General features: G+C 42.6%; 1 protein-coding gene across 5 annotated transcripts in view; it reads right to left on the bottom strand.

Annotated features, from left to right (window-relative positions):
* zdhhc21 (zDHHC palmitoyltransferase 21) overlaps nt 1-25,223 on the bottom strand; it is a 135,726-nt gene that overhangs the window by 27,133 nt on the left and 83,370 nt on the right. For all 5 annotated transcript variants that reach the window (XM_072586900.1, XM_072586902.1, XM_072586901.1 and 2 more), the window contains one exon: nt 20,355-20,466. In XM_072586900.1, the coding sequence (XP_072443001.1) occupies nt 20,355-20,466 (112 nt within the window). The remainder of the gene's footprint in view (nt 1-20,354; nt 20,467-25,223) is intronic.

Raw genomic sequence — 25,223 nt, 5'->3', positions numbered from 1 at the left:
GTAATAGAATCTTCTTGGTACAGAGCGATCTTAACAGTCACCTACATGTCCACCTGAACCCTACCAGATTCTCCCACATGATGAACAACTATATCTTCAGCTAGAAAGACAAACAAACAAGCAACCATCTTACCTGTTAACCGATTTTTTTCAGTTTACTTTAGCCAACTCTGTCTTTATGTCCTTGTGATTGTTTATATTTCAGTTTCACAAGACTAACTGCACTTCCTTACACCCTGCCTCCTATAAGGAAATCCATTCTATTCTCCCAGTTTCTCTCTCTACGTCGCATCTATTCTGACGTCACATTTCATATTCATGCCTCTGACATGACCTCCTTTTTCCTTAACCAAGGATTCCCCCATGATATGATTGAGGACCCTCAACAATGCCCAACACAATTCCTGCACCTCTCATCCCTTTCCCCTCCTTCCAAGAACAACAATAAGGTTCCACTTGTCCTTACCGTCCACTGCACTAGTCTCTGCATTCAAGGGATTATCCTCTGCCATTTCTGCCACCTCCAGCAGGATGCCATCACCAAATATGCCTTCCACTTTCTTGAACTGTCAGTATTCCATAGAGACCATTCCTTCCATGATACCCTGGGCTACTCCTCCAACACTCCTAACAAAAAGCAAGCAACCATCTTACCTGTTAACCTATTTTCCCAGTTTACTTTAGCCAACTTGGCGGCACGGTGGCACAGTGGTTAGCACTGCTGCCTCACAGCACCAGAGTCCTGGGTTCAATTCCCGCCTCAGGCGACTAAGTGTGTGAAGTTTGCACGTTCTCCCCGTGTCTGCGTGGGTGTGCTCCGGTTTCCTCCCACAGTCCAAAGATGTGCAGGTCAGGTGAATTGGCCATGCTAAATTGCCTGTAGTGTTAGGTAAGGGGTAAATGTAGGGGTATGGGTGGGTTGCGTTTCGGCGGGGCGGTGTGGACGTGTTGGGCCGAAGGGCCTGTTTCCACACTGTAAGTAATCTAATCTAAACTTGGTTTTTATATCTTTGTAATTGTCTTTATTCAAGTTTAATATGATGGATGGAATTTTGCACTGCTTTGAGTGGCATAGACAATGATAAGTAATGTGGGAAAATACAGCAAAAATGAAAAGTTCAGAACCTCAACATCAAGAAAACAATTCCAATTTTCCCCTTAAGAGTTAAACGATGAATTCAGGATCTCACTAATAAGACTAACATTTTCTCATTCTCCTATGTCTCCTTTCATTGAAATTGTAGTAGGTGTAAAACTTGCCCATTCACCTTCTCCATTTAGACTATCCAAAGCCCCAAACATTCATTCCAGGTGAAACAACAACTGTTTTGAAACAAAAATAGAAATTACTGGAAACCTCTGCAGGTCTGGCAGCATCTATGGAGAAGAATCAGAGTTAACGTTTTGGGTTAAGTTACCCTTCCTCAGAACTGATGTTCACCTCATGACTCTTCCTCTTTATTTTGACGCTTAGCATTAACTCACTTTGCACTGATGTGTAGGCTTCCACATTCAGGCTTTCATTGTTCTGAGGAAGGGTAATTTGACCTGAAACGTTAACTCTGACTTCTCTCTACAGATTCTGCCAGACCTGCTGAGCTTTTCAGGCAATTTATATCTTTGTTTCTGATTTACAGCATCTGCAGTTCTTTCAGTTTTTATTCAACATTTCTTTTGTACGTCTTTCAATCTAGTATACTGCATTCACTGTTCACAATGTGATGTTTTACATTGGTGAGACGAAATACAGACTGCAGAATACCTCTGCCCTATCCATAAAAATGATTCTGACCTTCTAACTCCTTGCCAGTTCAATACATCATCTTGCTCTCATGTCAACATTTGAAGGATTGTCTACTGAGTCAGTATGGGTGGAAGTTAGGAACAGCAAGGGAACAGCCACCGCATTGGGGTTTTTCTACAGACCACCGAACTCATAGGCGGGCGGATTCTGGAAAAATGCAGAAGTAGAAGGGTTGTTGTTATGGGTGATTTCAATTTTCCCAATATAGACTGGAACCTCCTAAGTGCAGATGGTTTGGAGGGAGCCGTTTTTTTATCAGGTGTGTTCAGGAGAGTTTCCTTAGACCGATGAGGGGAGAGGCCATTTTGGATTTGGTGCTCGGCAACAAGCCAGGACAGGTGTCGGATCTCGCAGTGGGAGAGCATTTTGGTGACAGTGATCACAACTGCCTCACATTTAGCTCAGCCTTGGAGACTGAAAGGACCAGTTACCAAGGGAAGATATTTAATTGGGGAAAAGGAAATTATAACGACAGGAGTTGGGAAGTTGAGAGTTGGGAAGTACAGATTGGGAGCAACTGTTCCACAGAAAGGGCACAGCAGATATGTGGAGACTATTTAAGGAGCAGTTGTTGCGAGTGATGCACAAATTTGTTCCTCTGAGACAGGTAAGAAGGGGTAAGATTAAGGAACCTTGGACGACAAGAACAGAGGAACTTCTCATCAAAAGGAAGGAGGCAGCTTATGCAAGGATCTAGCACAGCTTTAGAGGATTAAAGGCTTGCTAGAAAGGAGCTCAGAAATGGACTGAGGAGAGCCAGGAGGGGGCATGAAAAAGAATGGCAAGAAGGATTAGGGGGAACCCAAAGGCATTTTACTCAAACGTGTGGAATAACGTAGGGAGAAGGTAGGGCTGATCAGGGATAGCGAAGAGAATTTGTGCGTGGAGTCTGAGCAGATAGGGAAAGCCCTAAATGAGTTTTTTGCTTCGGTTTTCACCAAGGAAAGGGAACTTGTTGTCAATGAAAACTTTGAGGAGCTGGGATACAGTCTTGACCAGATCAAGATTGATGAAGTTGATCTGCTGGAAATTTTGGAAAACATTAAGATTGATAAGTCCCCAGGGCCAGACCAAATTTATCCTAGGCTGCTCCGGGAAATGAGAAAGGAGGTTGCTAAGCCGCTGGCGGGGATATTTGCCTCCTCACTCTCCATGGGGATCATACCGGAGGATTGGAAGGAGGCGAATGTTGTTCCTCTTTTCAAGAAAGGTAATAGGGAAATCCCTGGCAATTACAGACCAGTCTTATGTGCGTGGTCAGCAAAGTTTTGGAAAGAATTCTGAGGGATAGGATTTATGACTATTTGGCAAAGCACAGTGTAATTAAAGGCAGTCAGCATGGCTTTGTGAGGGGCAGGTCATGCCTCGCAAACCTTATTGAGTTCTTTGAGGAGGTGACAAGACAGGTCGATAAAGGTCGAGCAGTGGATGTGGTTTATATGGACTTCAGCAAGGCATTTGATAAGGTTCCCCATGGTAGGCTCATTCATAAAGTCAGGAAGTATGGGATACATGGAGATTTGGCTGTCTGGATTCAGAATTGGCTGGCTGATAGAAGGCAGAGAGTGGTTGCAGATGGAAAGTATTCTGCCTGGAGGTCAGTGTTGAGTGAGGTCCCGCAGGGCTCTGTACTTGGGCCTCTGCTCATTGTAGTGTTTATAAATGACATGGATGAGGAGATTGAGGGGTGGATTAGTAAATTTACAGATGACACAAAGGTTGGAGGTGTCGTCGATAGTATAGAGGGCTACTGCAGGCTGCAGTGTGACATAGACAGGATGCAGAGCTGAGCTGAGAAATGGCAGATGGAGTTCAACCTGGATAAATGTGAAGAGATGCATTTTGGAATGCTGAATATAGGATTAAAGACAGGATTCTTGGCAGTATGGAGGAACAGAGGGATCTGGGTGTGCAAGTACATAGACCCCTCAAAGTTGCCACCCAAGTGGGTAGGGTTGTTAAGAAAGCTTATGGTGTTTTGACTTTCATTAACAGGGGGACCTGACCTCCTTCTTTCTGCATTCATCAACCCCATCCATGAGTGCAACTTTGTTCGATAAAACAGGAAAAGTGCGTTCACAAACTCAATTACATGTATCTGGTGAGAGAACCTGAAAGATTACAATATTAAAATTGCCCAGGATCATTGCAGTACCATTCTGTCAGACTCCCATTATTCTTTGATATTCTTCTCTACTAATATGTGCCTGTAAAGTACACTCACATGTGACTTCTTTCCTTTATGTTTCTTATCTCCACAGAAACTTATTATATATGTTGAATTTCATTACTATACTGATCTCATCCTTTGAGCGACCCTCCTTTTCCTTTCTTTCTGTCTTTCTAAAATGTCAGTCTCCCTTAAATGTTGAAATCCAAGCTTGGATCATATCATACTCATTTATTTTTATTTGTGTTATCAATTCATCCATCTTGTTACAAATGCTGTGGGCATTCAAATAAAGAACTTTATTCCTGTTGCTTTCACATTTTTTCCTGCTTTGGCCTTATTTCCTGCTGCCCTCTTATGCTTGTATGTCCTTTGTTTTCCCATCACACACTAGATATCATTATTCATACTGCTACAGTGCATTGTTACCTTGTACTTTCTCTCTAACATTTTACAAGTCATCTTTCATGTGAACCTGCCCTCCTCATCCTGATCTATTAGATTTAAAGCCTTCTTTACAGCCTCAGTTATCAGATTCACCAAGACAATGGTTCAGATGAAGACCATCTAATATACCACAGTTCCTTCTTTCCCTCATGCTGAAGCCAGAACTCCATGAATAAAAATCCATTTGACCAACACTAATCTCTAACTTAGCACCCTGCAACCACATGGGATCAATGTGGATTTCACCAGTTTCCTCATTTCCCCTCCCCCCACTTTATCCCAGTGCCAAGCCTCCAACTCAGCACCACCCTTCTGGCCTATCCATCACCTTGCCCATCTATCCGCTCCACCCTCCTTTCTGACCTATCATCTTCTCCCCCACCTTTATCTACCTATTGCATTATCAGCTACCTTCCCCCAACCCACCCCCCTCCCATTTATGTCTCATGCCTCCCCCTGGTCCACATGCCTATTCATGATGAAGGGCTTATGCCTGAAACATCGTTTCTCCTGCTCCTCGAATGCTGCCTGACTTGCTGTGCTTTTCCATCACCACACTCTCAACCTGCATTCATTTATACGCCAACTCTTACTCTCTTCTCATGCCTGCTGCAAATTCATTTTTCTCCACTGTTGTATTCAATACCTCTGTCTTGGAAACCTAAAATCCAGTAGGCTTTCTAATAGCTCACTTTCCTCCCATCTTCCCGACAATGACATATACAGGATACTCAATCCCTGTAGAAGTCATAAACGTTATCTCTGGAATAATCCATTGACCTGATTTTCTTTTGAACTGTCCCATTTAGTCTATAATGCATTTGTACAGAATCAGGAAAAAGAAATCACTTCCCAATGAGACACAGCTGGAGTAAATACATAATTTGGGGAATTTAGATGCAATACGGGAATTCTGTACAGAGGGGAAGAGGTGTTTATTGCTTGCTTGTTGGTTCATAGTTAGTAACATTTTTTACAGGGTAAATTGAAGCCCAGGATTGGGGCCCAGCACAAAAGAAAGTATATCACAGGAAAACTGTAAGTTCATTAGTTCGTAACAGCTGCTAATTTGACAATTATTTTCTAATTGAAGTTAACAGGAGAAATAATTTCAGGTTACAAACTAAAAGATCAGTAGGAAATTGTTAAAAATGAAATTAAGAGCAAAGTAAGTAAAATACAGCTGCAGGGCCAGGCGACATATTGCACCGGCATGATGTCAGAACTGATGAACGCTATTGTGGTTCATCTGCAGCAAATGTTGGTTGCTTGAGGAAGTCTAACTCAGTTGATGAGTTGTTGTTTTGTTTCAAACACTGCAACACATTAGGGAGGGGGAGAGTTACCTGGACACTGGTTCAAGAGGCAGTCACACATGTTGCATTATCTCAAATTTGGTAGATGGTCAGGGAAAGGTGGGTATTACAAGTGAGGCAGGTAGAGCAATCCAAAAGATAGTACTGAAGGAGCCTCAGCTCAAGGTCATAAATGGGTTTGAGATTTTTGCTCCCTGTGTGGATGAGAGTGGGGTGATAGGAAGGATGAGCGAACTCTCCATAACATTGTGGTATAGGGAGCCATTCAAGAGGGGGGGACAAAAGAGAAATGTAGCTTGAATCGGGGATAGATCAGTAAGGGGAATATAGACTGTTTTCAATGGCCAGAATTGAGATTTCAAAAGACTGTTGCTTGCCAGGTACCTGGGTTCAGGATATCTCATCTGAGCTGCAGAGGAACCTGAGGGTAAAGATCCAGGCACTGATGGAGAATGAGCAGCCAGGGCCTAAATTGAAAAGCAGATGATAATGGCAATAATCTCCACAAAAGATTAGTGTGACAGAAATGAATTCATGGTACATTTGCACCAGTAATGAGGAAAGAAGGACCTGTTCTATTGGGACGGACTCCACTTGAATCATGCTGGGATCAGAGTCCGGAGAAATTGCATAACTGCAGCCATGGATAGGGCTTTAAACTAAAGACTGTTGGTGGTGGTGGGGGAGTGGGGAGTGTGTGGTGTCAATTGCATTGAAAAGGTTAAAGGGGCAGAGGGTTCAACAGTGATTATTAAAGTTCCCAGAACAAGTAATAGGACAGAGTGTGGAAACGCTCAGGAATATAACTTCAGACACAGCAGATAAAGGACAACTATGAGAAAGGGGACAGTCAATAGAGGAGTGAAGGTGTGTGCTGAAATGCATTTAGTATATGAAACAAGGCTAATGAGCTTGTACCACTGATTGAAATTAGTAGGTATAATGTTGTGAGTATCACAGAGACATGGCTGTAAGAGGGCTGGGAACTATGTATCCAAGGATATGCATCCCATCAAAAGGACAGGTAGAAGGGATGGAATTGTCTTGTTATAAGAAATTAAATCAAATTAATATCAAGAAGTGACATAGTCAGATGTAGGATGTGTGGGCAGAATTGAGGAATCCAAAGATAAATACAGTCTGATGGGAATGCCCATACTGGCCTCCTAGCAGTAGTCAGTGTGTGGGGAAGAAAATAAAACAGGAGATAGAAAAATCATGTAAGAAGGGCACTATTATAATAATCTAAGGGAGTTCAATATGCTGGTGGACTGGGAAAATCAGGTTGGTAGCAGATCCCAAGGTAAGGAATTCATGGAATGTCTACAAGACGTTTTTTTTTGGAGCAGCTTCTGGCAAAAGCCAGGAGACAAAGGACAATTCTGGATTTGGTGATAAGGGAGCTTAAAGTGCAGAAACCTTAGGATGCAGTGACCACAATATAAAAACATTTACCCTGTAATTTGAGAGGGAGAAGCTGGAATCAGATGTAATAGTACTATATTTGAATGAAGGTGACTACAAAGACACAAGGGAGTTCCAGAGTTGATTGGAAGGGGAGCCTCACGGGGAAGACAATGGAGCAGCAAAATTCCTGGAGGTACTTTGGAAGGCACATTGGAAATTCAACCCAAGGAAGAAGAAGCATATTAAGATGAGGATGAGGCAACCATGGTTGTCAAGGCAAGTCAAAGACAGCATAAAAGCCAAAGAAGAAACATACATTGTAGTAAACATAAATGAGAAACCAGAGGATTGGGAAGCCTTTAAAAACTGACACAGGATGACTGAAAAAGCAATAAGGGGGGAGGAAAAAAAAGAAGAGGCTAAGCTAACTAGGAATATAAAAGATTTCAAGAGTTTTGTTTGATATAAAAAATGTAAGACAGAGGCAAGTGTGGACGTTTGACCACTGAAAAATCAGGCTGGAGGAATAGTAATGGGAAACAAAGAAATCACATAGAAACTGAATGGGTATTTTGCATCAGTCTTCATGTTGGAAGATACCAGTAGCTTACGAGAAATTCAAGGAAGTCAAGTGACAGAGATGAGTGTAGTGACCATCATTAAGGAGAAGGTGCTGGGGAAGCTGAAAGGTCTGAAGGTGGATCAATCATCCGAGCCAGAAAAACTACACCCAAGAGTTCTGAAGGAGATAGCTGAGGATTTGTGCAGACGTTGGTGATCATCTTTCAGGAATCACTGGAGTCAGGGAAGTTCCCAAGGGACCACAAAATGTCAAAGAAGCAAGGGAGGAAGAAGACAGGAAATTATAGGCTGCTTGGCCTGCCCTTTATCATTGCTAACATTTTAGAGTTCATTGTTCAGAATGAGACTGGAAGTGCATTGTAAAATAGGGCTGACTCAGCATCAACAAGGGGAGATTAGATTAGATTAGATTCCCTACAGTGTGGAAACAGGCCCTTCGGCCCAACAAGTCCACACCGACCCTCCGAAGAGCAACCCACCCAGACCCATTCCCCTACATTTACGCCTGACTAATGCACCTAACACTATGGGTAATTTATCATGGCCAATTCACCTGACCTGCACATCTTTGGAAGCACCCGGAGGAAATCCACGCAGACAGTTGCCCGAGGTGGGAATTGAACCTGGGTCCCTGGCGCTGTGAGGCAGCAGTGCCAACCACTGAGCCACCGTGCTGCCCCGAATCATGCCTAACAAATCTGTCAGAAGTTTTTGAGCAGGTAATGAGCAAGTTAGACAAAGGAGAGTCAGAAGACATTGATCTATTTGGATTTCCAGCAGACAATGTGGCTGCACAGGAAGCTGCTAATTAAGATAAGAGCCTATTACCATAGAGGTAAGGTACTGGCATGGAATTGGCTGACTGGCAGAGGCAGAGAGTGAGGATAAGATTTTTTTTCAGGTGGCACTGGTAACTACTGGAGTTGTTGGGACCACAGATATTCACGTTATACATTAACAATCTGGACGAAGCAACTGAGGGCATTGTTGTTAAATTTACAGATTACACATAGATAGGTGGAGGAACAAGTAGTGATGATGAAGCAGGAAGGCTACAGAAAGGCTTGGACAAGCTAGGAGAGTGACCAAAGAAGTAGTAGGTGGAATACAACGCAGGATATTGTGATGTTATGCACTTTGGTAGGAAGAATAGAGCAGTAGACCAATTTCATCAATGGGAAAAGGCTGTGGAAATCTGAAGGACAGACTTGTGAGTTCAGAATTGTTCTAAGGTTAACATGCAGGCTCTGCTGGAAGTTAGGAAGGCAAATGCAACATTATCATTCATTTCAAGAGGGTTAGATTACAAGAAAAGAGATGCACTGCAAATACTGCATAGGGCTCTGGTCAGACCACATTTGGAGTATTGTTTTTTTTAGATTACTTACAGTGTGGAAACAGGCCCTTCGGCCCAACAAGTCCACACCGACCCGCCGAAGCGCAACCCACCCATACCCCTACATCTACCCCTTACCTAACACTACGGGCAATTTAACATGGCCAATTCACCTGACCTGCACATCTTTGGACTGTGGGAGGAAACCGGAGCACCCGGAGGAAACCCACGCAGACACGGGGAGAACGTGCAAACTCCACACAGTCAGTCGCCTGAGGCGGGAATTGAACCCGGGTCTCTGGTGCTGTGAGGCAGCAGTGCTAACCACTGTGCCACCATGTGCAGTTTCAAGCTCCATATTAAAGGAAGAATGTGCGAGCCTCCGAGGGTGCCCAGAGGAAGTTTACAAGAATGATCCCGGGAATGAAAGACTTGTCATATGACGAGTGGTTGACAACTCTGGGTCTGTACTGGGTGCTTAAAAGGATGAGGGGATCTCAAAAAAACCCTGACAAAATACTGACAGGGGGATGAGAGTAAAGCAGTTGATGTGGTATACATGGATTTCAGTTAGGCGTTTGATAAGGTTCCCCACGGTAGGCTATTGCACAAAATGCGGAAACATGGGATTGAGGGTGATTTAGCAGTTTGGATCAGAAATTGGCTAGCTGAAAGAAAGAGGGTGGTGGTTGATGGGAAATGTTCATCCTGGAGTTCAGTTACTAGTGGTCTAACGCAAGGATCTGTTTTGGGTATACTGCTGTTTGTCATTTTTATAAATGACCAAGATGAGGGCGCAGAATGATGGGTTAGTAAATTTGTGGATGACACTAAGGTTAGTGGAGTTGTGGATAGTGCTGAAGGATGTTGCAGGTTACAGAGGGTCATAGGTAAGCTGCAGAGCTGGGCTGAGAGGTGTCAAATGGAGTTTAATGTGGAAAAGTGTGAGGTGATTCACTTTGGAAGCAGTAACAGGAATGCAGAGAACTGCGCTAATGGTAAGATTCTTGGTAGTGTAGATGAGCAGAGAGATCTCGGTGTTCATGTATAGAGATCCTTGAAAGTTGCTACCCAGGTTGATAGGGTTGTTAAGAAGGTATACTGTGTGTTAGCTTTTACTGATAGAGAGACTGAGTTTCAGAGCCACAAGGTCATGCTGCAGCTGTAAAAAACTCTGGTGTGGCCTCACTTGGAATATTGTAGACAGTTCTGGTCACTGCACTATAGGAAGGATGTGGAAGCTTGGGAGATAGTTCAGAGGAGATTTACTAGGATATTGGCCATTATGGAGGGAAGGTTTTATGGAGAAAGGCTGAGGGACGTGAAGCTGTTTTAGTTACAGACAAGAAGGTTGAGAAGTGACTTAATTGAGACACGTAAGATAATCAGAGGGTTAATTAGGGTGGGCAGTGAGAGGTTTTTTGCTTGGATGGTGATGGCTAACACAAGAGGACATAGCTTTAAATTGAGGGTTGATAGATATTGGACAGATGTCAGAGGTAGTTTCTTTAATCAAAGAATAGTAAGGGCATGGAATGTCCTAAAAGCAACAGTAGTAGACTTGCCAACTTTAAGGGCATTTAAATGGTCATTGGACAGAAATATGGATGAAAATGAAATAGTCTAAGATATATAGGCTTTAGAATGATTCCACAGGTTGGCGCAACATCGAGGGCCAAAGGACCTGTACTGGGCTGTGATTTTCTGTGGAAGATTTTGTGAAAGGCCAGGATAGAGAGGATGTAGAGAAGATGTTTCCACAAGTAGCACATCCTCAGAGTGAAGAACCCTTTAGAACCCTTTAGAATCGGAGAACCGGTGTGGACTTGTTGGGCCAAAGGGCCTGTTTCCATACTGTAGCGAATCTAATCTAAAATAAAACTGAGATGAAGAAGAATTTCTTCAGCCAGACAATGGGGTTTTTCTGTGGGTGTTTCAGAGGGCTGTGGTGGCCAAGCCATTGAGCGTATTTAAGGTTCGACAGGTGATCAAGGGTTATGGAAAGGAGGCTGGAGAACAAGGTTGAGAAACATATCAGCTATGATCGAAGGGTAGAGCAGACTCGATAAGCCAAAAGGCCGAATTCTGTTCCTATACCTCACGTTACGGTCTTCTTCTCACAAGCTCATTACTTTTGATATTCACTTGTGAGACATGGGTGTTGCTGACTGGGCAAGCATTTATTAACCATCGCAGTTTGCCTTTGAGAAGGCGGTGTTCAACTGCCTTCTTGAATTATTGGAGTACATGTGCTGCAGGTAGACTATTTAAGGACGAGGTTCCAGGATTTAGACCTGTTGATATTGAAGGAAAAGCAATGTGTGGGCAGCATGGTGGCTCAGTGGTTAGCATGACAGCCTAAAATCGCTAGAAAGCTAGGTTTTATTATAGCCTCAAGAGACTGTGTGAAGTTTGCACATTCTTCCTGTGTCTGCGTGGGTTTTCTCTGGGTGCTCCAGTTTCATCCCACAGTCCAAAGATATGCAGGTTGGTGGATTGGCCATGCTAAATTCCACATAGTGTCCAGGGATGTGCAAGCTAGGTGAATTAACCACTGAAATGCAGGGTTACGGGGTTGGATAGGGGGTGGTGGGGTGTGGGGGGATTGTGTGGAATATTCTTCAGAGGATTGGTGTGGACTTATTGGGCTGAATGGCCTGCTTTTACACTGTTAGGATTCTATGATATTTCTAAGTCAGGATGGTGATTGGCTTGGAGGGGAACTTGCAAGGGATCGATCTTCCCATTTATCTGCTGCCTTGCCCTTCTACTAAATGGAGGGGGCTGTGGTTTGGAAGTTGCTGGCTAAGGAATTTGGTAAATTTCTGCAGTGCATCTTGTAAATGATACACAATGCTACTTTGGGAGATGTGGTGGACAGAGTGAGGAGGTGGTGCCAATCAAGCAGGCTGCTTGTACTGGATGGTGTCAAGCTTCTTGAGTGTTGGAGCTGCACCCAACTAGGCAAGTGGAAAGTGTTCTGAAAACAGAAATTGCTGGAAAAACTCAGCAAGTCTGGCAGTATCTGTGGAGAGAAATCAGAGTTAATGCTTTGGTTCAATAACCCTTCTTCAGAAGTGATGGTAACTAGGAAAAAGTTAATATTTATCACAGAATCCCTACAGAATAGAAGTGTGCCATTCAGCCATCATCAAGTCCATACTGACCCTTTAAAGTGCATGACAACCAGATGCACTTATCCCTGCAACCCTGCATCTCCTTGCCTGCACATCTCTAGACACTATGGGTAATTTAGCATGGCCATTCCACCTAACCAGCCCATCCTTCAGCACTGGGAGGAAACTGCAGCACCTGTAGGAAACATATGCAGACATGGAAGAGAATGTGTAAACTTCACATAGCCACCCAAGAGTTGAAGGCTGTGAAGTTGAGCTTTTCTGGGGCAGTGCAGCATGCCTGAGACAGAATTGCTGACCAGGGAACACAATAGTTTGCTGAAGTGGCAGGCAACTGGAAGATCGGGTTCTTTTTTATGCACAAAACGTCACACCACATTGTGAGCAGCAGAGTAGACTAGATTGAGTGAAGTGCAATTTGAGGGGAAGATGCTGTGACGCTGTGGGGGATGTGCTGGGAGTCAAGGAGGAGTGGACCAGGGTGTCCCAGAAGGAACAGTCCCTATGGAAGGTTGACAACGGAGGAGAGGAGAATATTATACACACATTCCTTTGCAATTGTAATCATCTGCCCATTTACTTTCTTCCTACTCAATATCCATGGCCCCAACCACACCTTTCAGGTGAAACGGCTCTTTACTTGGACTTCACTAATCCCAAACTATTGTATTTGCTGCTCACAATATGGTGTCCAATACATTGGGGAAACGGAGCACAGACTGGGTGACCGCTTTGTAGAACACCCAAATTCTTTCTGCAAAACAGACCTAAAGCTTCCAGTTGCCTGCCTCTTCAATACTGTGTTCCCTGGCTAATATCTCTGTTTCAAGCTTGATGCAATACTCCAGTGAATCTCAGCGTAGGCTGGAAAAACATTTTCCTCTTGCAAACTGTGCAGCATTCTGGACTTAATGTTGCAATTTTAGGGCTTCAGGCTATTTCTTACCCCAATCCCACGCACCAGGCCTTGTCATCACATGGCTGTTATCGCACACAACCTATTGTCAGCTACTAAAAGCCCCCATGAGCAGCTATTCATTCCCCCAGACTGATCTTTAACCACTTCTTTGTCTGTCCACCTTTTTTCTCTCTCTGAGCTCTATTTCCACCGATCATTAACTCTCTGCCCTTGACCCACCCCAATTCTGCATAAAGATCAACCTTTTCCTAAATACCTTCAGTTCTGAAGAGGAGTCACTGAACTCGAAACTCTAACTCTGATTTCTTTCGACAAACGCTGCCAGGCCTGTCAGAGTTTTTCCAGCAATTTTGCTTTTTCTTGTTTCTGATTTCCAGTTCTTTCATTTTTTTTGGAGAGCACTCTTATCACAGTCTTGACTTGTGCCTTGTAAATTTTGGACAGGCTGTGGGGAGTTGCTGCAAGATACTAAGCCTCTGACTTGCTCTTGTAACCAAAGTAGTTACATGGTTTTTCCGAAGTGAATTTGTTGTTATAACATATCCACTAATCAAAATTACCAGTGTAATTGTAATACACACTATTATAATAATGTCTTTCTAAATGCCATTTATCCATCTGAGAACTATTTATAGAGTGAGCATGATTCCATTGCACAGACTTGGATAAGTATCATTAGATTAGATTAGATTAGATTACTTACAGTGTGGAAACAGGCCCTTCGGCCCAACAAGTCCACACCGCACCCGCCGAAGCGCAACCCACCCATACCCCTACATCTACCCCTTACCTAACACTACGGGCAATTTAGCATGGCCAATTCACCTAACCTGCACATCTTTGGAGTGTGGGAGGAAATCGGAGCACCCGGAGGAAACCCACGCAGACACGGGGAGAACATGCAAACTCCACACAGAGAGTCGCCTGAGGCGGGAATTGAACCCGGATCTCTGGCGCTGTGAGGCAGCAGTGCTAACCACTGTGCCACCGTGCCGCACACTATTATCTTTTTTGAGCTGCAGGTAACTGAAACACAATGGAAAGTAAAACGTATGTTACTTGTTACTGTATCTACAACATTCAGTGCTGCAGACTGCAATAAGTCTGCAAAAAAGACTGACGTATGGTCTTTGGAAACCACCTTGCTTTACAAAGAAATATTGTTTATAGACACATATTATTATATTGAATTATGGAGAAAGTACACCAGTGGTATGTTGGTGTTTATGTCTCTTAGGAACCTCCTTTGTTCATTTCTCCAATGTGTTCATTCAGTAATGCTGAAACACTATTCATTTCAATTACTTGGAGCAATTAGATTCTCTACAGTGTGGAAACAGGCCCTTCGATCCAACAAGTCCACACCGACCCTCTGAGGAGAAACCCACCCAGACCCATTTCATGCACCTAACACTGGGATAGTGTTAAATGGATAAATGGCATTTAGTCTGCTGCTGTAGAAAGACATTATTATAATAGTGTGTATTACAATTACACTGGTAATTAGCATCGCCAATTCACCTGCACATCTTTGGACTGTGGAAGGAAACCGGAGCGCTCGCAGGAAACCCACACAGACACGGGGAGAACATGCAAACTCCACACAGCCCGCGGCTGGAATCGACCTGAGACCTTGGCGTTGTGGGGCCGCAGTGCTAACTACTGAGCCACCGTGTCGCCCAATTATCCGCCCAATAGAATTATAAAATCTGTAAACCATTCTAATACATTTATGGATTGCATCACATCCTTTTCATAATTATCATGATCACCACCTTGTGGCCCTTCCACTCTACCTTGTCTTGAGCAAAATTCCCAAGCTGTTCACTAGCAATTAATAGGCAAAACTTCTCAGTTAAGGCTTATCTTTGCCAACTTATTTGTGCCTTCTCCAGTGCCTGTCACATCCTTCTTTATAATATCAAATCCAGAACTGTTCATGCTGTTCTAAAATGTGGCCTAACCAAGGTCCAAGACAAGTTTAACAGACCTTTTCGTTCATTTGCAATTCTGTCCCTCTATTAATTTTTTTCTTTTTAAAAGTTCTACTACAAGTTTTTGTTTTGCACAGTTGTAAATGGTCTTATTAGCCTGTCACTAGCTTTAGAGAACTGACTATCTGTAACCTTAGCCCCTTTTCCTTTTAGGTTTACAAATAAACTCTTATTTTTCAATGATCAGTTAATCTTACTGCCAAATTCTCTTGACAAGAGGAAGAAGAAGGCTTATGTTAGGATGAGCCATGAAGGCTCAGTAAGGGCACATGAGAGTTACAAGTTAGTCAGGAAAGACCAAAAGAAAGAGCTAACAAGAGCCAGGACGGGACTTGAGAAGTCATTGGCAGATAGGATCAAAGAAAACCCAGGTACATCAGGAATAAAAGAATGATTAGAGGAAGATACAATCAAGGATAGTAGTGCAAAGTTGTGCATGGAGTCTGAGGAGATGGGGAAGCACTAAATGTATATTTTTTGTCAGTATTCACAATGGAAAAAGACAATGTTGTAGAGAAGAATTCTGAGATACAGGTTGCTAGACTAGATGGGATTGAAGTTCACGAGGAGATGTTAGCAATTCTGAAAAGTTTGAAAATAGATAAGGTAGGCTATTGCACAAAATATGGAGGATTAAAGGTGATTTAGTGGTTTGGTTCAGAAATTGGCTAGCTGAAAGAAGACAGAGGGTGGTGGTTGATGGGAAATGTTCATCCTGGAGCTCAGTTACTAGTGGTGTACCGCAAGGATCTGTTTTGAGGGCACTGCAGTTTGCCATTTTTATAGATGACCTAGATGAAGGTGTAGAAGGATATGTTAGTAAATTTGCGGATGACACTAAGGTTGGTACAGTTGTGGATAGTGCTGAAGGATGTTGTAAGTTACAGTGGGACATAGATGAGCTGCAGAGCTAGGCTGAAAGGTGGGAAATGGAGTTTAATGAGGAAAAGTGTGAGGTGATTCACTTTGGAAGGAGCAACAGGAATAAAGAGTACCGGGTTAATGGTAAGATTCTTGGTAGTTTAGATGATCAGAGAGATTTCGGTGTCCACGTACGTAGATCCCCAAAAGTTGCCACCGAGGTTGATAGGGTTGTTTAGAAGTCTTACGATTTGCTAGCTTTTATTGGTAGAGGGAATGAGTTTCGGAGCCACAAGATCATGCTGCAGCAGTTCAAAAGTCTGGTACGGCCACACTTCGAGCATTGCGTTCAGTTCTGGTCACCACATTATAGGAAGGATGTGGAAGCTTTGGAAAGGGTGCAGAGGAGATTTACTAGGATGTTGCCTGGTATGGAGGGAAGGTCTTATGAGGAAAGACTGAGGGACTTCAGGCTGTTTTCATTAGAGAAAAGGAGGTTGAGAGGTGACTTAATTGAAACATGCAAGAAAATCAGAGGGTTAGATATGGTGGACAGTGAGAGCCTTTTTCCTCAGATGGTGATGGCTAGCATGAGAGGACATAGCTTTAAATTGAGGGGTGATAGATATAGGACAGATACCAGAGGTAGTTTCTTTACTCAGAGTAGTAGGAGTGTGGAATGCACTGCCAGCACCAGTAGTAGACTCAAGGGCATTTAAATGGTCATTGGATAAACATATGAACGAAAATGGAATAGTGTAGGACAGATAGGCTTCAGATTAGTTTCACATTAGCAACATAGAGGGTCGAAGGGTTTGTCCTGCGCTGTAATGTCCTATGTTCTATGTACTTCCAATTGCAGAGATAAAATGGTTAACCACAGTGCTTTTTATTATTTCATTGGACATATGAATATCACTGGCTGGTATTTGTTGCTAATCCTTAACAATCTTTGAGGAGTTGTCACATTGAAGCATTGCAGCCCACTGCTGTAGGTACACCTACAATAATTTTAGCAAAGGGGTTTCAAGATTTTGACCCAGCAACATTGAAGGTGCAGTGATATACTTCCAAGTTAGGATAGTGAACAATTTGAAGGAGAACTTGCAGGTGGTAATATTCCCATGTCTCAGCTGTCCTTGTTCTTCCCAATGGTAGTGGCTACACATTGGAAGGTACAGTCTAAGTAGCCTTGGTGAATTTCTGCAGTGCACCTTGTCAATGGTACATTCTGCTGCTCCTGATTGTGGTGGAGGAAGTGACTGGCACTACATCCACAAAAAATTAAGTGTGTTCCTTTGTGTTGGATGCAGCTGCACTCACCCAGGCAAGTGGGAAGTATTCCATCACACTCCTGAATTGTGCCTGTGTAGATAGTGCACAGGCTTTTATGAGTCAGAATTCACTGCAGAATTCCTAGCCTCTGACCTGCTCTTGTAACCACTGATTGTGCTGTGAGTCAATTCACTTTTTGGTTGATGATAACCCCTAGAATGTTAATGGTTGAGATTTAGTGGTAGTGATGCATTGAATGTCAGAGATGCTGGTTAGATTTCTTTTTGATGATCATCACTGCTTGGCACTTGTATCGTAGACAAGGAGGAGGCTGGAAGAACACAGCACTCCAGGCAGCTTCAGAAGGTGGAGAAGTTAACATTTCGGGTCTAACCCTTCTTCAGGACTGGAGGTGGGGTGAGGGGAGCTGCAGATAAAGTTGGGTGGGGAGAAGAGTTTTTAGGTGGGCATAGGGGCAGAGTGATGAGGTGGTGATTGGTGAACACAGGTCGAGGATACATCCTGATCGATCGATGGGAGGAATTAATCCAGTAGGTGGCTTGTTAATTAACACTTATCAGTCTAAACATGTTAAACAAGTTGTGTTGAACTTGGACATGGACTACATCGGTATCTGAGGAGTTGGGAATGGTGCAGAATATTGTGCAATCATTAGCAAACATTCCCCACTTCTGCTCTTGTGATGAAGGGACAATCATGTTTGAAGCAGTGGGAGATGAATGGGCCAAGGATATAAAGAACGTCCTCAGAGATGTCCTGGAGCTGATATGTTCTGCACCTCATATTTGAAGAAGTTCTTCATATCCTTGGCCAACCATCTTTCACTGCTTCATCATTTCCCTTCATCATAAGACCAGAGGCGGGGATGTTCACTGATGATTGCATAATGTTCTGCACCATTCCTAACTCCTTAGTTACTGAAGGAGTTCATGGCCAAATGCAACGAGACCTGTTTAACAGGTTTAGACTGATATGTGTCAATTAACAATTGTACTACATAAGTGCCAGGCAATGATGATAAACAAAAAGAACTCTAACCAGCACCTTGATATTCAGTGCATCACTATCGCTTCAACAACCACAATTATTTTCCTTTTGTACTAGATATGATTCCAACCAGTGGAGAGTTTGCCCTTGGTTCTCAGTGACCCTAGATTTGCTAGATCTTCTTCACAGAATCCCTACAGTGTGGAAACAGGTTATTTGGCCCAACAGGTTCACACTGACCCTCCCAAGAATAACCCACACAGACCCATTCCCCTACCTATTACTCCACATTTAACCCTGACTAATGCATCTAACCTACACATCCCTGAACAATATTTAGCATGGCCAATTCACCTAACCTGCACATCGTTTGAATTGTGGGAGGAAACCGGAGCACCCGGAGGAAACCCACACAGACATGGAGAGAATGTGCAAACTCCATGCAGACAGTCACCCAAGGCTGGAATCAAACCCGGATCCCTGGCACTGTGAGGCAGCAGAGCTAACCACTGAGCCACTGTGCTGGCCCAGCCACTGAGCCACCACGTCACACTCAGTTAAATGTGGCCTTGATGTCAAGGGCAGGCATTCTCCCCTCACTTCTCGAATTCAGTTCTTTTCTCTATGTTTGCACCAAGGTTGTAACAAGGTCAGGAGTCATCATTTCACATCTTTTATCTTAATTATCCAGAATCCACACTCTCTGTAACCAGCTTGTTATCAACTGAGCTACTCAATACTCTGACTCCATGCTCTGCCTTTTGTCTTCGGTCCACTAAACAGTACCTTCCTGAAGGCATTTTGAAAGTCTGTGCATGTTTCAGGCAGTGCAAAACCTAGGCTAACTCTTATTTATTCTTTGATAAAGTTACAACAAGATTGGTCGGGCAAGACATTTCCATTTGATATCCACATGTATCATTATTAATTAATATTGGTGAATAAACATTGTGCATCTATCATACCAGCAACATGACACTAACTGATCTAGCAGTCGAAATATCTGGTCAGTAGGTTGATTATCAATTTTGGGAATCAGTTTCTAAGTCAGTTGACTAACAAAAATCCTCCTTTATCCTACACCAAGAAGTTATGAATGTGGTATTTATTGTTTCCACACTGCCTGATCTGATCAATCTACAAAATTAACAAGTGGTACCTCTGTAAAACTGGATAAAGACCGTGCTCTCTGAGTGATTGTACCCAGTGCCTACTCTGGATTCATTTTCAAAATGTGCTGTTCCTCAAATACCAAGTGGTTAAGGGAAGAGGCAAAATCTTGGCAGATGGAATATAATGTGGGAAATGTGAAGTTTTGCACAATGGCAGGAAGAATAGAGGAGCAGATGGAGAAAAAATGCAGAAGGTTGTGGACCAGAGGGAGTTTTAAAATCCTTGCCCATGAATCAAAAAATGCTAGCATCTTAGTTCAATGGATAACAGGGAAGGCAAATCAAATGTTGGCCTTCATTTCAAAGGAAATGGAGTACAAAAGTAGGAAGGTTTTGCTAAAGCTATACAAGGTATTAGAAATCCCATAGCTGGAATATGGCCCTTTTATCTCAGGAAAGATATCCTGGCATTGGGGGTACCAGATTGGAAGAGGAAACTTTGAATAGGTTGGAATTTAGAAAAATGAAATGTGATCTTAGTAAAACATGCAAGATTCTTCAGGGACTTGATGGGGCAGATGTGGAAAGATTTTTCCCCCTTGTCAGAGAGTGTAGGGCCAGAGGGCATAATCTCAGAATAAGGATTGCACATTTAAGGCAGAGCTGGTGAGGAATTTCTTTTGAGGATCGTGAATCTGTGGAACTCTGTCATAGAGCACTGCAGGAGCTGCAATGAAGTATTTTCAGCTCAGAGATAGGCAGATTTTCAACCAGTGAGGCAATTAAGATTGTGGGGAAAAGACAAGAAAGTGGAGTTGAGGATTATTAGGTCGACTATGATCTTATTCAATGGTGGAGCAGACTTGGTGGGCTGAATGGCCTACTTCTTATCAAAGCTCACCCATAAGTTGTCTTGTTTGATTTTTAGCGTATATGTACATGTTATATCGTTTCAATGTCAGGTTTGAAAGTTAATAAAATCTTACCAGGGACAATGGTGATCCATTTTCCGAACACAGTGCCCACACCGACTGCAATGGTGAGATCGCTTTGGTCTCATCTTGTTACATTTATTACATATTTCCCAGAGTTGTCTTTCTGGAAACAAAAAGATATTACTTTATTTTTCAAATCCTAATGATTGATTATAGAAATTACCACTTCCTCAAAGTAACATCCTTAAGGAGATGAAATACTTAACCAATAGGAGAATGTTTCATTTCCATTCAATGACAATGTATTACCGCATTCAAACTTTGGGAAGGGACCTCAGGCAACATATTGTAATCAGTCTAAGTCTGAAACAATCTCAAGACTTTAACAAAAATATGAAACTGCTGGACTGTGGTTCAACTGGGCCACAGAGCTTTGGCTCTCATTAGGCATGCTCCCACAAATCCTTTCACCAAAATCAAAGACTTATAGCGTGAGAGACCATTTGACCCCACTTGTCTGGACTGGCTCTTAAAGCAGCTGTACTTTACCCATAGCTGTGCATTTTATTTTATGAGATTAAACTCTCACATTAAAACAAATTCTGCTTTTCTATTCTTTCGGCCCACAGAGAGGAAGTAGAATTCTGGAACTTGCTCTTTCAAAAGACTGTACATATTCAACTGAAATTTAAAAGATTGAGAGCAATTGATTTTTGGTTGGCAAGAGTATGGAGGGTTATGGTACATAGAATGACGCATAGAGTGGAAAGAAACCTGATGGAGAATGGTGGAGTTGTGGCAACATCACTACACCAGTAATCTAGAGAGCCATGCTCTAGGGCCATGGATTCAAATTCACCATTAAGACATAGGTGTAATTTACATTCTAGGAAGGAAGAATATAATAATGCTTTGCTTCACAGCCAATAAATAATGGCAAGCACAGCGTACAACAATGTCTTCAGTATTGATCAGAACCTGAGAAATAAGCAGATACGGTCTCTTTTAATATATTGTCTGAAGTAGTGAACCATCAGTACAGTAAGTTCAATCTACCTACACCTCTGATCAATGTCAGGAGTGACAATTGTAAAGTGAAGTTTTATGCATTTTCTGTTCTCTATATCTGAAAGGCTTGACTTAACAAAGACTTCACCACAGACTGCAGAAGAATGCTCTTTCCTACATTTATTTATGTATATATATATATATATCAAAGAAACTATTAATTTGGGAGCAAAAATGATCGCTTCGAACATATTTACATCCAAATGGATTATGCCTAGCCTTAAGTCCATTTGATCTTTGAGACTTGCTCTTTTCAAACTTCTTTGCAGAAGGTAACCCTGTAGATATTAATACATTCATGGGTACCCTGTGACACAACATTTGCAAAGAAGTGCAAATGAAAAATTATGTATTCATATATAGCAACAGAAATATAATACTTGTAAATCAAAAGCACAGAAATAATATCTGATTTGTAATCATTTTGGAAACTAATATTATTATAAGGAACAAGAATGGGATGAAATGAAAGCACAAAACAAGTTAAAAATAATGTTAATAATTTTGGAACAACATTTTCAATCCAGAAGCATCACGTGCAAACATCGAGATTGGGAAATTCATGACTTATAATCATAGATTCATAGAGATGTACATAGAAACAAACCCTTCGGTCTAACTCATCCATGGCAACCAGATATCCTAAAACCAATCTAGTCCCATTTGTCAGCATCTGCTCCATATTCCTCTCAAGTCTTCCTATTCATGTACCCATCGAGATGCCTTTTAAATATTGTTATTGTACCAGCCTCCACCAGCTCCTCTGACAGCTCTTTCCATACATGCACCACCTTCTGTATGAAAACGTTGCCCTTTATGTCCCTTTTAAATCTTTCCTCTCTCACCTTAAACCTATGCTGTCTAGTTTTGGACTCCTCTATCCTGGCTATTGACTCTATTCAAGCCCTTCAAAATTTTATAAACCTCCATAAGGTCTCCCCTTAGCCAGGAAAATGAGCCCCTGTCTAATCAACCTCTCTCGATAACTCAAATCCTCCAACCCTAGCAATATCCTTGTAAATCTTTTCTGAACCCTTTCAAGTTTAACAGCATCTTTCCTATATCAGGAAGACCAGATTGAATGCAGTATTCCAAAAGTGGCACAATCAATGTCCTGTAGAGCTGCAACATGACCACTTATTTTAAAAAGTTTAAAACTTGGCATAAAATATCTCAGCCCATACTTTTTGACTCTTGGGCCCTGCCATAATGCCAATAGAATTACTAAATGATTATCAATACAAAAAAAAAACAGAATTTAATCAAGAATAAATGTATTTCCAATTCTTGGGTTTTGGCATTCAACATGCAATTAGATTAGATTAGATTACTTCGATTAGATTAGGTTACTTACAGTGTGGAAACAGGCCCTTCAGCCCAACAAGTCCACACCGCCCCGCCGAAACGCAACCCACCCATACCCCTACATCTACCCCTTACCTAACACTACGGGCAATTTAGCATGGCCAATTCACCTGATCTGCACATCTTTGGAATGTGGGAGGAAAACGGAGCACCCGGAGGAAACCCACGCAGACACAGGGAGAACGTGCAAACTCCACACAGACAGTCGCCTGAGGCAGGAATTGAACCCGGGTCTCTGGCGCTGTGAGGCAGCAGTGCTAACCACTGTACCACCATGCTGCCCACAAATTTAAAACTAGTTTCTTCCAGATCTCGCATAAAAAGCATCATACCCACAGAAACACTCTCCATGCTCCCTTTGTGCCACCTCAGACAGCCACCCAGTTTAGATCCTCCATACCAATCTATTCCCTTATGCCCACTCCTATAGTCCATTATTTTTATATTTAGTAGTGCACTGATATTTTTCTTTCACTTTCTCTTTCTATCTCTTTCTTATTACTCCTCTCAGCAAAGTGTGTGAGTTGAACTTTTATGGGTCAGTGCATTGAGTATAGGATTTGGGACGTCATATTGTGGCTGTACAAGAAATTAGTTTGGCCACTTTTGAAATACTGCATTTAATTCTGGTCTCCCAAGGATGTTGTGAAACTTGAATGTGTTCAGAAAAGATTTACAAGGGTGTGGCCAGATTTGGAGGGTTTGAGCTAAACAAAGAGGCTGAATAGGCTGGGGTGATTTTCCCTGGAGCATCGGAGGCTGAGGGGTGAACTTATAGAGGTTTATGAAATCACAAAGGGCATTTAAATGGTAACTATGCAAGATCTTTTCCCCAGGGTGGGGGAGTCCAAAGCTAGAGGGCATAACTTTATGGTGAGAGTGGAAAGATTTAAAGGGGACCTAAGGGGCAACTTTTTCACATGAAGGGAGGTGCATGTATGGAATGAGCTGCCAGAGGAAGAGGTGGATGATGGTACAATTTCAACATTTAAAAGCCATCTGGACGGGTAAATGAGGAGGAAGGGTTTTGAGGGAAATGAGCTAAATGCTGGCAAATAGGCCTAGATTTATTTATTTTTCTGGTCGGCATGCATGAGTTGGGCCATGCTGTACAGCTCTATAACCATGGGAAACTGGTTAGCAAGGTTAGGTCTCATGGAATGCAGGGAGAACTAGCCATCCGGATACAGAACTGGCTCAAAGATAAAAGACAGAAAGTGATGGTAGAGGGTTGTTTTTCAGACTGGAGGCCTGTGACCAGTGGGATGTCACAAGGATCGGTGCTGTGTCCACTCCTTCACATCGTTTATATAAATGATTTGGACGTATAGTTAGTTAAGAGGTATAGTTAGTAAGTTTGCACGTGACACCAAAATTTGGAGGTGTAGTGGACAGCGAAGAAGGTTACCTCAGATTTCAACAGGATCTTGATCAGATGGGCCAATGGGCTGAGAAGTGTCAAATGGAGTTTAATTTAGATAAGTACAAGTTGCTGCATTTTGGGAAAGCAAATCCGAACAGGATTTATAAATTTAATGGTAAGCTCCTTGGGAGTGTTGCTGAACAAAGAGACCTTGGAGAGCAGGTTCATAGCTCCTTGAAAGTGGAGTCACAGATAAATAGGATAGTGAAGAAGGCATTTGGTATGCTAACCTTTATTGGTCAGAGTATTGAGTATAGGAGTTGAAGCTGAAAATGTGTTGCTGAAAAAGCGCAGCAGGTCAGGCAGCATCCAAGGAGCAATCGACGTTTCAGGCATGAGCCATGCCCGAAATGTCGATTCTCCTGCTCCTTGGATGCTGCCTGACCTGCTGCGCTTTTCCAGCAACACATTTTCAGCTCTGATCTCAAGCATCTGCAGTCCTCACTTTCTCCTATAGGAGTTGGAGGTCATGTTGTGGCTGTACAGGACATTGGTTAGGCCACTTTTGGAAAATTGCATGCAATTCTGGTCTCCTTCCCATTGGAAGGATGTTGTGAAACTTGAAAGCTTTCAGAAAAGACTTACAAAGATGCTGCCAGGGTTGGAGGATTTGAGCTGTCAGAAGAGGTTGAATAAGCTGGGGCTGTTTTCCCTGGAGCGTAAGAGGCTGAGGGGTGACTTTATCGAGGTTTATTAAAATCATGAGGGGCATTGATAATTTAAATAGACAAAGTCGTTTCCCAGGGTTGGTGTCTCCAGAACTAGAGGGCATAGGTTTAGGGTGAGAGAGGAAAGATATAAAAGAGACAAACCTCAATAAGGTTCCCCTCAGCCTCTGACACTCCAGGGAAAATAGCCCCAAGTCTATTCAATGTCTCCCTATAGCTCAAACCCTCCAAAGCCAGCAACATCCTTGCAAATCTTTTCAGAACCCTCTTGAGTTCAACAATGTCCTTCCTAGAGCAGGGAGACCAGAATTGAAAGCAGTATTCCAAAAGTGGCCTAACCAATGTCCTGTATGGTTGCAACATGACCTCCCAACTCCTATACTCAATGCACTAACT

The sequence above is a fragment of the Chiloscyllium punctatum genome, chromosome 2 (genome assembly GCF_047496795.1).
Source record: "Chiloscyllium punctatum isolate Juve2018m chromosome 2, sChiPun1.3, whole genome shotgun sequence".
In the NCBI taxonomy this organism is placed as follows: Eukaryota; Metazoa; Chordata; class Chondrichthyes; order Orectolobiformes; family Hemiscylliidae; genus Chiloscyllium; species Chiloscyllium punctatum.
This window is presented reverse-complemented; position numbering and strand designations above follow the sequence as displayed.